This window comes from Pleuronectes platessa, chromosome 20 (assembly GCF_947347685.1).
Source record: "Pleuronectes platessa chromosome 20, fPlePla1.1, whole genome shotgun sequence".
In the NCBI taxonomy this organism is placed as follows: domain Eukaryota; kingdom Metazoa; phylum Chordata; class Actinopteri; order Pleuronectiformes; family Pleuronectidae; genus Pleuronectes; species Pleuronectes platessa.
The window spans coordinates 8,164,863-8,177,047 of NC_070645.1; the positions used below are offsets into that span (position 1 = coordinate 8,164,863).

Here is a 12,185-nt window from a genome sequence, read left to right on the forward strand (position 1 = left end):
GCCCCCCGTCTGAATATGACACAAACAGAGAAAGAGTGAGGCTTTGCAAGGACCCTCCAAAAATGTGGAGCTTCACACAATATCAGAAACCCATGAATAAATCATTTTGTGCGTGTGTCTTTTTCGTTTGTATTTTTAGCTCTTACACTTAAATGCAATGAAAACTAAAAACAGCGAGAGGCCGCTCGTCTCGACCTCTGTGCACGACACTGGATGTGTTCGTGGCTAGACACCTGTGTTACTCATTCCACAACACAAAAATGTCCAAGGTTATATTCTCAGTCTGGTGTGTGGGCCTCGGAACACACATTAAGCAGGAAAACAAACACAAACCTTAACGCTGCACTTTTATAACTGGGAATTAAAACCTTGAGCTACACTAACAAATAACACTCTGCGTCCAAATGGCTTTAAATAAGAAAACTCTGCACAGCAATGGCATGTGAATGTGCAGTGGTTCCACGCAGTTACCAGTATGCATCTTCCTCTGGAGCTATTATTATTATTAATATTATTAGAGCAGCAGAGGCCTGCAGCCTATAGGTTAGACCACACGTGAAGAGCTGTTTATTAATGTATATGCAGCTCTGCATAATTTCACTAAGCTGTCAGAGGGCAACAGCGGCAGATACCGCGCCAGTCTTGGATTCACAGCCTCCCCCAGTAAAGCCATGCATGCACCTCACACTGCTGGCCATATGGTGCACCTCGCACCGGAGGAAAAAACACAGAGGCTGCTGTTGCACGTCAGAGAGAAAGGGTGCAGGAGAGGGGAAAAGAAAAAGAACAGGATGCAATGTTCCCTTCATGCATGCAAAGGATGCTCCGCCACCTCCACCCAGCCTACCTTGATTCTGCGAGCGGAGACCTTCCGTCTAGATGGAAGCGCGATGGCAGCCTGGCGTCTCCATGTCAGTGATGAGGATGGTTGCAGCGCCGGCGGACAGAGACAGCAGCAGCAGCCCTGGGAGGAGGAGGAGGAGGAGGAGGAGGGGAGGAGAGGCAGGAGGGGAGGGGTGATGATGGGATGCTGGTCCTCTCTGCCTGAAAGCAGGGATGGTGGATGGAGAAGAAGAAGAATTCGAAGAAGAGGAGGAGGAGGAGGAGGAGGAAAGAAAGGAGTTAACGGCACATCGCCTTGGACTGCGGCTGTGCAGGAGCGCAGGGAGCGGAGCGGCGGCGGAAGAGAGGGAAAGCAGGAGGTGGAGGAGGAGGAGGAGGGCAAGAGGTGTGAGTGTGGATGGGAGAAGTGGAGGAGGAGGAGGGGGTGGTGATGAAGGAGGAGTCCCAAATGAGCCAGAGTCTCAGAGACCGGCTGAACTCCATTTAGAAAAAAGGAGCCAAATGTCTGATACCTGCCGGCTCCGCGACGCACAGACTGGTTTTTACGCACCTGCAGACTCTTTCCCAGTTGAGGCACCAGCAGAGCTGCGTGCTGCAACATTCAAGCAATAAAGTTGATTCAGTGTCTCCTGCAGGATGCACTCAGTCTGCAGAGCTCTGGGAGTTTCAGTGCTTTCTTTCTTTTTGAGGAGCCTGGCTCCAGTTCCACAGGGACTCGCTCCCCCCGCGACGCCCTGCTATTCTGGTCCCGTCTGAGCTATTAACAGCAGCCCTGATGTGTGTCACCATCCTCCCATCCCTCCCTCCTTCTCCCCTGTCCTCCATCTTCTCTGCCTCATCTCTCCATCCTTGCGGCGCCGCCTGCAAACACGCCTCAGCCAGGTCAGTGGGTGAGCTACTGATGTGCGCATATCTGACCACGCTGAGCTGATACCTGTGTGCCTTTGTGTGTTTCTTTTCCACCTTTTTGAATGTTAATGGATTATAAATAGCTCCTGTTGCTGTAAGGAATGGTAGGTTGACACCACTAGGGGGCGACTCTAAGATGGTATGAGTCATCAGTGCGCACCTGAGGGACAGAGGAGATCACAGCCAGCTTCAATCTTACCGCCTTTATTTCTTTTTCTTTAAAACAGAAAATGATCGCTTCACAACAGGCCTCTTTAAGCAAACCCTCACGTTAAACTCGGCAACACCTACAAAACGGTATCAAAAGTGCACCATAGTGTTAATACATCTTCTCAAGGTCTAACATGTTCCAATGATAATATTATCTTTTAATATTTATACAAATACCATTCTGTACACTGTGGAAATACACAACCCCGCGTTCTCCGCAAGTGGGACACTCACCACCCCCCCCCCACATGTCCTCCTTTCCATCCACGATCAAAAGCATGATCCACTCGCAGTAAATCCCAGTGCACAAGAAGAGTGTGGGGGGTGAAGACACCAGGCCAATATTACATCATATGAATTATTAAATACCCATTCAACCCCACACCAAAGGCAAAAACTAATACGCCACTCATACCAACCCACATCTGTACAACCCTCATTCAACGTCTACGTTCAACGTTTTAAAACAATCTTGACAGTTTTCATTCATTATCGTCTCATTGTCTCTGCAGCAGCAGCGGCAGCAGCAGCAGCAGCAGCAGCGTCCAGCCAAGGTGAAAGGTATGATGGGAGAGGAGGGACACGGGGGGGGGGGGGTCAGGAGGGACAGCTGGTACAGAGGCAGACCTTCCACGGCTGAGCTGCGGCACAGAGTGCTGAAAAAAGCACAGGTATGGATTACAGCTGTGCCAGCAGTGATGACACCGTATGGGATGCTGTGGTGATTTTATGGTCGGCTGCGCCGCGCCAAGAGGGAACCGAGCATCTCTCCTGGTGTCCGTGGTGAAACACTCGATGTCCACATTTAGTCCCTGGACTGGTAAAAGAGGATGTAGCCCGACTCAGAGTTCTTGGAGATTTCAGAAGTGAGACCGTAGAATTCTTCTATGGCCTGGGCGTCGATTTTCTACCAGATATAGATGGTGACATGAAGCACAGTTAGATTTAATTAGTATAATACAATCAGACACGTGCTTGTAGGGTCTAATTCAAAGTATGACAAAACAGAAAAACACACTCACCTCTACAATATCATCATCAAACAGCAGCCAGAAGTCATGACTTTTCACAATTGCAATGTAGTGACCCCGGTTCGGACCACTGAAAAGAAATAAAACAGAGTATTAACTCTATGGGATCAAATTTAGCCTTAAAGGTTCAACACATCCATGACCCACCCTCTCTTGTTTTAAGTGATTAGATTCCTTCTCAGGATCATGTGTGTTTCGGTCACATTTTATTCAACGGAAAGATCTGATCAGAAAGATGCTGACGTCATTAGAAAACTTGTATCACTATAGATACTGTGAAGATTAAAATACTGCCATCTGAAAACATAACACCACACCCATTAAATATGAGTATAATTACACCGTTGTGAAACCCATTGGTTCTCCCACATAAACATCTGTCTTAGTGAGGGGAACTTGCCTCGTGACTACTTTTTTTCTATGTGAAGTTTGGAGACATTGTGTAACTCCAACACAACAAAACTCATTTTAATAATTTCGCTTTACTAAGAAGCCTTTTTGTGAAAGTTATTTGGGGGAAATTGGGCTATATTATTTGACAAGATTCAGCAAATTCAAACAGGAAGAGAAGAGAGGAAATGGGAATGAGATGCAACAGATCGCTGGCCTGACTCACGCACGTTGTTGTTGTTACTTTCTCAGCAGCATAAACCACTTTTCAACTAGGACACACATAATATGAAAATGTATAATATCAAGAAAAGGGGATAATAACGTTGAGGCTTTTCTCAGACATTAACATATTTCTACTGGAGCAATTTGACTTTAATACTAATTATGAAAAGCATAATATTGTGAATTGTGATCTTGGAGTGGGATAAATTCAGTATTTTGGTTTGAGTATACTTGATCATGCCCTGTAATATGTCTGTGTAAATTATTGTCGGTTGAAGTAGATAAATAAAATGGTTGTATCACTCAAGGACGATCAGTGGTGCTTTCACTAACGCCCACTCACTCTGGCTCATACCAGGCGAGATGATGAGGGTCGTGTTTTCTGCTGCGAGTTGTGATTTTGAATCTATCGCAAATTATTCCTTTATTCTGCTGCGGAAAGGTTCGACTGCATTTTATCATTTGAACAATGATTTCTCGGTGTCTCCCTGCGTGTTGACCTACACACCTCCCACAATGCACCACCACGGCCACCAGGTCATAGAGCCTCTCGGGATTGGTGGCGTCCCCGGACGTGTTGAAGAGGCGGAGCTCCAGGGGGAAGACAACGCGATAGGACAGCTTGGTGTAGCGCTGCAGCTGCTCCATGTACTTAAAGCGCTTCAGGTGCAGAGCCAAGATCATTGGCAGCTTCTTAACACGCATCCTACAAATCACAAATTACAGCATCACACACGGGATCTGAATATACTGAAAGAACAATTGAAATTCATAGACAGAGACTGAACCTGGTCACTGACCTCTTGTGGGCTTCCTGCTTGCTTCTACATTCTTCACAGTAGTATTTGTACTCACTGCACAGTGTCTCTGTGTTACTGAAACCTCTGAAGACAAATAAAGAGAAAGCCTTGTCAGTTCACATCTGCAAATTAATGTCACTCTTTCAAAAACACTGGATTCTCCTTATGCAGGCTGGTGAAGGACAGAGCAGAGTAATTTCACCTCATGTGTTTATTAGTGATGCAAACTAAACATTTCACTCAAGTAGATCGTTACTGAGGAAGGCAGTGGCCTTAAGCCAACAGTATCTGGCATGGGTCCAATATCAAACTTAAACAAAATACATGAAAATAATTGAAACTTTACAACTATGTGGTTAAATTCAGCCAAAAACTACGTTGTGGGTTCAGAATGTGTAAGTTCCCAGTGCTTGGTGATGTGATGCTAATATTTAGTACATTTTTGGTTACTGTTGTCTTAAAAACATATGAGAGTGTTTTATTTATTTTGTCAGACCAACTGTCCGAAACCCAAAGAAACTCAGTTTACTATAATGTAAGAAGAGGAAGCTGCTCCTTCCCTCACGGATGAGTTGCAGGAACCAGCATGTTTGACATTTTAACTTGAAATGACTGTTTGTTGCTTTTTCATACAGTTGCAGATTAACTTTCTGTCAATCAACAACAGTACAAACTCTGCTCCCTCAGCTCTTGCTGCAGGTGTGCATCTGTGTGGCTGCTGTACCTGAGACAGTGGGTGATGGAGGTATTCTGTTCTACATCCACTGAAAGGTCCAGAAAGTCCTCATCTTTGCTGCTTATCTGGAAAGAAAAGACAACATCAGAATAAACCAAAACCAAATACTAGAAATACATGAAACTACAAGCTGTGGCCATATGCCATTAAATACTCTGCTGTAAGCCGTTCCATTGTGTTTACTCAAAATACTGCAAACAAGCACACACTGGCATAATTTATAGCTCAAACACGAACTTGTGCCAACAATCTTCATCCATGTGAGTTTACTTATCAGTGACACAAGCAGCAGGATGGTTCAACGTGAATAAAAACTTTAAACAAGGCGATGGTGACATACATTAGAAGATGTTTGATGTAATCTCACTCAAAGTTGAGATGTAGAATAGCAGTGAGGCATCCTACCGTTTCGCAGGTGAGGCAGCGTGTCTCGTTGGTCAGAGTGCCTTGGAAGATCTCGTGGACCCAGGTGGGAGCGGGCGTGGCATTGCTGTTGTTGTTCTGGGAATCCAACGTGCCATTGGCTACGCGGCCATTGGTCTTGTCCTGCTTCCTCTCCTCTTGCAGCAGGTCAGCAATGGTGTTGAGTAAGTAGTTCAGGAATTCGTGGGCATCCTGTTGCATGTAGTTGTCAAACAACTCTGAAGGAGAAAATACATTTAGAGAGAGACTTTAGTTTATTCAGCTGATTTATGCTTTCAGCAGGTACTTCAGGGACTTATGGCAATCATGTTCTCTACAAACTCCCAACCAACCAGGAGAACAAAGCGAGTGAAGATATTCAAATCGGTTGTTTGTGTGATGAATCAACACTAATCTTCCTGAGTTTATCCGTTCCCTCTCACCATTCTCCTTGCGTAGTCGTGTGATGAACTTCTTGGGCGGGATGACGCCCACTTTCCTCTTCTGGTTGGCAATACTGTGGAAAAGGTCAGCCAGGCAGGTGAGCAGGTTCTCCTTCCTCCGTGGCTGGCTGCGGTACGCCAAAATCTTTTCCCGGAACGGCCGGCAGAAGTACAGCGCCTGCAGCACCGAGTTGCAGTAGCAGGTGTTTCCAAACTATAATTAAAATGTGGAACAAAGTAGAATTTAAGTATGACACAATGGAAACGTGTCCCTGAGATTGACCTTCCTCCATCATGAGTCCTGTTCGTCATTTTTTGACTACTCTGGATTCCTACGGATATTTCTCTATACATCCGGCTGAATGTTGATCTATGGTTTTATTGACTCACCCTATTTTCCCATATATGTACACAGAGTGACCTCTGAAGGTTTTTTATGGCCTGAACACATTACAACCATTGATGTGACATGAATTCTAAGTGCTAAGTCTATATTTTGTACACAATTTGTGTATGTTTACTTATATTGATATAAACTATGAAATTCTGATTTGCTAATACATCATATGGTTTGTGGGAATTTAAAATGGCAAATCTGGTCTTTATCAGAAGTCTGAGGAAGATCCTTGTGCTCGAAACTACACCGGCACAAATAAATCCTTTAACTGGAGCTTTTGCTGAGCAGATTTTCTCTTATTCAAACATTTCTGGTGGAACTGTATACAACAAGACACTGGATATGCACAGGGTAGCATTTGCTTACATTGACCAGGCCGAAGTAGTGCTCGTTGACCGGAAACTGCTCAGATCCAATCTCTTTCTCCAGAGCAGAGGCATTGGCGCCCTGCATTAACACAGAGACAAAAACATTATACATTATATTCAGTAAATCCATACACACTGTAAGTTCAGCCGTTACATTGAACAGGACAATGGTATTTATACAAGTAAAGTGTCAAATCAGATTGGCAGCAGCTTGAGATTTTCAAGGTCACTTGTTGCTGAGATAAAGCAAAAAAACTAATGGGTGCTTGAAGCTTTCTGAAACAACATCATTTCCTCATACTGACTCCATTCCGGGCTTTTAGAGCTAGAAGCCAACATGCATTAGATTCAGCTGACAGTGAAGCTGGGCTGCCACTGGCCGCAGCTGGCTCTCATCCAAGCAAAGATTATTTTTTTAAATGCACAGAAAAAAAAGCCCGAGTCCAAGTAGAACTGCTTCTGATGCGGATGTTTTTTTGGATGTGGTGCAGGTCAGTGAGACTGTTGAAATGCAGCCCCCCCCGGTGAGTGTTGACGGGACGTGCAGACAGCAACAAACTGTGCAGAGAGCGGACGCGGACATGGAGCGGCTCCACAACTGCGTAGCTAATGATAAACCATGTCGTCATTGCCCTGCGTTAATCATATCTGGTGGATCGTCCAGAGGCCCGAGCGCTAAATTGCCCTCTCTCTTTACAGAGGCTGCAGATGAATCGACCCGGAGCCGCCATCCATCATCCAGCTGTGTGCCAGTTGTTGCCAGGGCTGTAACGCCTGTTTTAGCTTGGGCTACATTCACGCTAGCTAGTTAGCAGCGAGCCCCAGCAGCAGGTGCGCTGTCATTGAGCTTAAAGGGAACTGCGATGAATAACACGAGCGGCTAACTAAGCGAGCTAGCGGTCAGAAAACCCCGCAGGGGAAGCGAGTGAGCTGCTGTTCGCGAGAAAGAGACGGTGGGCGGCTGCGTGCTTTGCTTTGCCAGGGACGGGAAACTGCTGGGCTAGCACCGCCGCCGCGAAGTGACCGCTTTCATTGACGATTCCGCGGCTCAAAGGGGTCATTAGCGGCATAGACGCGGTTCCCCGGTCGGCCTGTGGTGTGAGGGGTGTCGGTGCGAAGTTGCCGTGCACTCACCATCGTACAAAAAGAGGCAAATTTGGAGACTGTCATTAGGATTTCCATTCGGCTAGCGCCATCTTCCTCCACACCCGCTGCGCGCTGACAAGACTGGGCTGGCTCGGCGCTTGAGAGCAGGAACAGTCCGACAGCCCGAGGAAAAAACACGAGAGCGTTAACTGCCACTTACTTCCGGCTTAGCTTCGTCCACGCACAAGCGGAGTGTTCCGTTTACGCCCCACAAGCGTCCTCACAACCCTTGTTGGTAATTTATTTGGACAATCTCAATTGTTCAAATTCAGACATGAGCAAAATCATCCTCCTTATGGGGTAAAATATCACTTATGCGGCAGTAAATGGGGAAATTCCAACCTTTCAATTATTTTGTTCGTCCCTTGAAGGTTCAGTGTTGAGAGTTTAGTGACATCTAGTGGTGAAGTGGCATGCTGCAGCTGAATACCCCTGAGTAACAAACATGAGAGAGAACCTGTGGGAGCCTTCAGTTGTCATAAAAAAACTCAAACATTTCTTCAGTCTGGGCTATTGTTAAAAACATGGCTGCTTCTAATGTAAATATAAAGTATTTAAACATAAAGGTACAATTTAGATGATCACCATTATTTTGCATTCCATTTCTGCCAATAGATCCCTTTCACCTAAATCGTACACACTGGACTATTAAGAAAATACACTGTGACAAAGCAAAGAAATGTTGCATGTAGTTTGTGTATGTTTCCAACAAAATAAATAAACACATAGTTCATCCATGATCTTTGATGAGTTATTAATTTGAGTTACATAAGTTAAACGTTAGCTAGCATGCCCATGTTAGGTTTGTTTTTCTGGGTTTGCATGATGCACAAAGTGAAAACGTTTGTGGTCATCAAAAATCAAACAAAAAACACGGATTTGTTTTCCCTAATAAACAAGAAACTGCACCGATTTGGTGTTGTTTTTCCTTGTATCTACTAAACAATGATAAACGGAGAGTTCAACGCAGCGACGTCCCTGTCAACATCTGATCTACGCAGTTGACGCATATCTCAGTTTCTCTGTGCTCCGGTGTTATCGATTAATAAACTGACTCTGGATCTACTGCCTGTTTCAAATTTTGTTTTTCTAGGTCTTACTGTCATTTTGTTCAGGCAATATCGCGGACTGCCTGGGCAGTATTTTACTAGGCGGAGTTTGGGGGCCTCATCTCTCTCTTTCCGCCGTACCCGCCATCTTGTAGCGACCGGGGGTAAGATCTCCTCTTCAATAAATAACAATTTCGGCGCTATTATCTCATCATACCTACATAATAACATTAAAATACGCACCACACATGTATCCTGACATGTCACAGTGAGGATTTATGGTGAGAAATCTTTTCTCGGAGGGATATTGTTCGTGTAAAGTCAGCAGGAGCAGCAGGAGCAGCGGCGTGGCTCTCCATGTGGGATCCGCTAGCTCAGAAACAATCAGCATTGAAACTGTATATTCCTCTAAATCCTTGATTCCACCACTTAACTCCAACCTAACCGACATTTCTATTTAATGCTCGGTCTAATATAACTACATCACTGCGTAAATGTCACCTACTTAGTTAATCTAGTCCCATAGTTGACCATAAATCCGCTCATAGGCTGTTGAATTAGCTGCCTGGTTGCATAGCGTCAAGTAAAACGGATCAAGTTCCACGTATATTAACTTGATCATATAAGGTGTTTAAATCTATTCTGACTGTTGTCGTTTACTTGGATCAGCTGTTTCATGCACAATGAGCTCAGCTTATGTAGCAACAAGGTGTGGACAGGGTATAGGCCTTTATGTATTGTCACTGCAGTCAAACACCCTTTACCCTTTCTAGTGAATTTTAGTGATCCTTCTTTTTGGGACACTAAATACTACTGACGTGACACATCTCCTTTCTTGTGATGCAGTTAGATTAAAACAAAGTACATTCAAGGACTGAAATCATTTCCAATTATTTAAAAGTAAAATTCTTCCTATAACTCATCATGGCTGACCCTGATTTTCTGTCTCTCAGTAATCAGGCATCATGACGAACACCAGAGGCAAGAGGAGGGGGACCAGGTACATGTTCAGCAGGCCATTCCGCAAGCACGGTGAGTCCATGTTATTAAGTGCATTTGTTTTCATTGTTGATTGTTTCTTACAACCAGGACCACGGCAAAATAACATGAATTAATTTGCATGTTCCCCACAGGCCCAATCCCCCTGTCCACTTACATGCGTATCTACAAGAAGGGTGACATCGTTGACATCAAGGTAAGACAGTGGGGAAAGTGAAATGCTCCAAGGTCCTTGCCCTTAGGATTTAGATGAATAGTTAACATTGCTGTTTGTAATGCATTGTTACATGTGATTCTTTCCAGGGCACAGGCACCATTCAGAAGGGAATGCCCCACAAGTGTTACCATGGCAAGACAGGACGTGTCTACAACGTAACCCAACATGCTGTCGGCATCATTGTCAACAAGCAGGTCAAGTAAGTCGGAAGTTGCAATTATTGTCCGATATATCTGAACGTGTATGCTCGTGTAACTTTGAACTGGCTCACACCAAAAAAAATCAGCACTTGCAAATCAAAACCGGATTACATTTAGTAATTCAAACAGTTTTCCTATTTGTTGAAGCCACACATTTGTTTTGTCATCAATATGAAATTGACCAGCATACAACAACCCAAAACTAAGGGAACCTACTCTATTATGTTTGAGTCTATACTAACCCCATGATGCCTTTTTAGACCAGATGCAACATGTGATATCTATGTGCTTCTCTCTAGATCTGTACGTGATGAGTATCACTTGTACGTTTGATCTTCTGCACAAATTTAGTTAACAATTACCAGCAGATGTTGGCAACTTCTGAGCAACATTCAACTGAGTTCAACAATCATTAAGATGAAAACCACAATGCAAATACAACTGCAAACCAGACTTTTTTTTAGAGGACATCTTGGGTATTGATTATAAAGAGCCACTGTTCAAAGTTGCATTGAATGTCTGTTGAATAAATGTCATTTCTTTTTGTGTATTTGCTCTTAAACGTCATTTATAGGAAAAATAACATAACCCCATCTTCACTTTGCCACCTGGATTCTTAATGTCCTCAGTGGTCATTCACATGGGGGAAATTATTTCATCCTTAAGCACCCCAGTCTAACTTTTGTTTGACCTGGGGCTGTACTGAGGGGACAGCCGAGTAAAGCAGATCTTTCAACACTTCTGCTGTTTAGTTTGGTGCAAATAAAAATTTAAAAGTTGAATGGGTTGGATATGAATATGTTTATCCTCTGGGCTTTCACAGGGGCAGGATCCTGGCCAAGAGGATCAATGTGCGCATTGAGCATGTGAAGCACTCAAAGAGCAGGGACAGTTTCCTGCAGCGCGTCAAAGAGAACGAGAGCAGGAAGATGGAGGCCAAGCAGAAGGGCAGCTGGGTGGAACTGAAGCGTCAGGTATGTCTTGGTGAAATCACACTGGTGAATTCAGATTTTAAATTAATAGAAGTAATGCAGTTGTCAGTGCAACTTGATTCAATTGTATTTAATTAGAGTTTTTTTTCTTTCTTTTTCTAATTCAATGACCTAAACTTCCCTCTTTGTCTCTACAGCCCGCTCCTCCTCGTGATGCTCACTTCGTCAGCACCAAGAAGAACGTGCCACAGCTGCTGGAGCCCATCCCCTTCGAGTTCATGGCTTAAAGTGCTCACAAGAATAAAAATATTTGTACACTCAACTGCTCGTCATGGTGTTGTCTGTTCACACTTGTGAATGTATGTTTGTGTGTCATGATTAACTTTTTACTCTGCCTGATGGCTTAAAATGAAATCAGAAGTAGATCACTTAAGTGGGCTACGACTCTGCCGTCCCCTTATGGATACAACGTTTCAATAAGCTAGATCAGAATTTTTTTGGGGGGGCCATATGCACTAAATTGCAAAAACATAAATATTCACAAAGAAAATATTTTTTGAGAAATAAACAAATTTTGTAAAACAAAGTATCTTGCAATGTCTAAGGTAAATTTATTTCTGGAGGCTCCTGATCCAGTTCTGCACTAAGATTTAATAAGTTCTCTGACCCATATTGTCGATATAGATGTGTCATCCTAACTATTGTAGAGGAAAACTTCAATCCACCTGCCTCATTTTTAGGGTTCTGGTGTTCTCCATGCTGCCTCACTTATGACATCACAGGGTCATATGAATAGAACAACCAATAATGTTTTTCTGTTATTTTGCCAATTGCACTTAGAGCTCTGAGAATGTCATTTCTGTTTCGTGAAATGAGCCAAAGCAATTG

General features: G+C 44.0%; 2 protein-coding genes across 2 annotated transcripts; one reads left to right on the forward strand and one right to left on the reverse strand.

Moving 5' to 3' along the window:
• Nucleotides 1-1,940: 1,940 nt before the first annotated feature.
• On the reverse strand, nt 1,941-8,231 carry usp12a (ubiquitin specific peptidase 12a). The gene is made up of 9 exons (XM_053412439.1): nt 7,889-8,231; nt 6,753-6,833; nt 5,990-6,203; nt 5,550-5,785; nt 5,133-5,209; nt 4,409-4,492; nt 4,117-4,314; nt 2,985-3,063; nt 1,941-2,869 (listed from the first exon to the last, which is right to left on the reverse strand). Exons 1-9 carry the CDS (start codon nt 7,934-7,936, stop codon nt 2,768-2,770), a joined length of 1,119 nt encoding a protein of 372 aa, XP_053268414.1. The 5' UTR covers nt 7,937-8,231; the 3' UTR covers nt 1,941-2,767.
• An 800-nt stretch (nt 8,232-9,031) lies between these two features.
• Nucleotides 9,032-11,619, forward strand: rpl21 (ribosomal protein L21). Its single transcript, XM_053412440.1, has 6 exons — nt 9,032-9,113; nt 9,903-9,981; nt 10,083-10,144; nt 10,252-10,364; nt 11,189-11,339; nt 11,495-11,619. The coding sequence occupies exons 2-6, from the start codon at nt 9,915-9,917 to the stop codon at nt 11,582-11,584; spliced, it is 483 nt and encodes a 160-aa protein (XP_053268415.1). The 5' UTR covers nt 9,032-9,113; nt 9,903-9,914; the 3' UTR covers nt 11,585-11,619.
• The last annotated feature ends 566 nt before the right edge of the window (nt 11,620-12,185 follow it).

Coding starts and splice junctions, on each gene's coding strand:
- usp12a (XM_053412439.1), bottom strand. CDS start 7,936: ATGGAAATCCTAATGACAGTCTCCAAATTTGCCTCTTTTTGTACGATG. Junction 6,204..6,752: donor ACTACTTCGGCCTGGTCAAT/GTAAGCAAATGC, acceptor TTTTAATTATAG/TTTGGAAACACCTGCTACTG. Junction 4,493..5,132: donor TCCATCACCCACTGTCTCAG/GTACAGCAGCCA, acceptor ATTTGTCTTCAG/AGGTTTCAGTAACACAGAGA.
- rpl21 (XM_053412440.1), top strand. CDS start 9,915: ATGACGAACACCAGAGGCAAGAGGAGGGGGACCAGGTACATGTTCAGC. Junction 10,365..11,188: donor ATTGTCAACAAGCAGGTCAA/GTAAGTCGGAAG, acceptor GGGCTTTCACAG/GGGCAGGATCCTGGCCAAGA. Junction 11,340..11,494: donor GGGTGGAACTGAAGCGTCAG/GTATGTCTTGGT, acceptor TTGTCTCTACAG/CCCGCTCCTCCTCGTGATGC.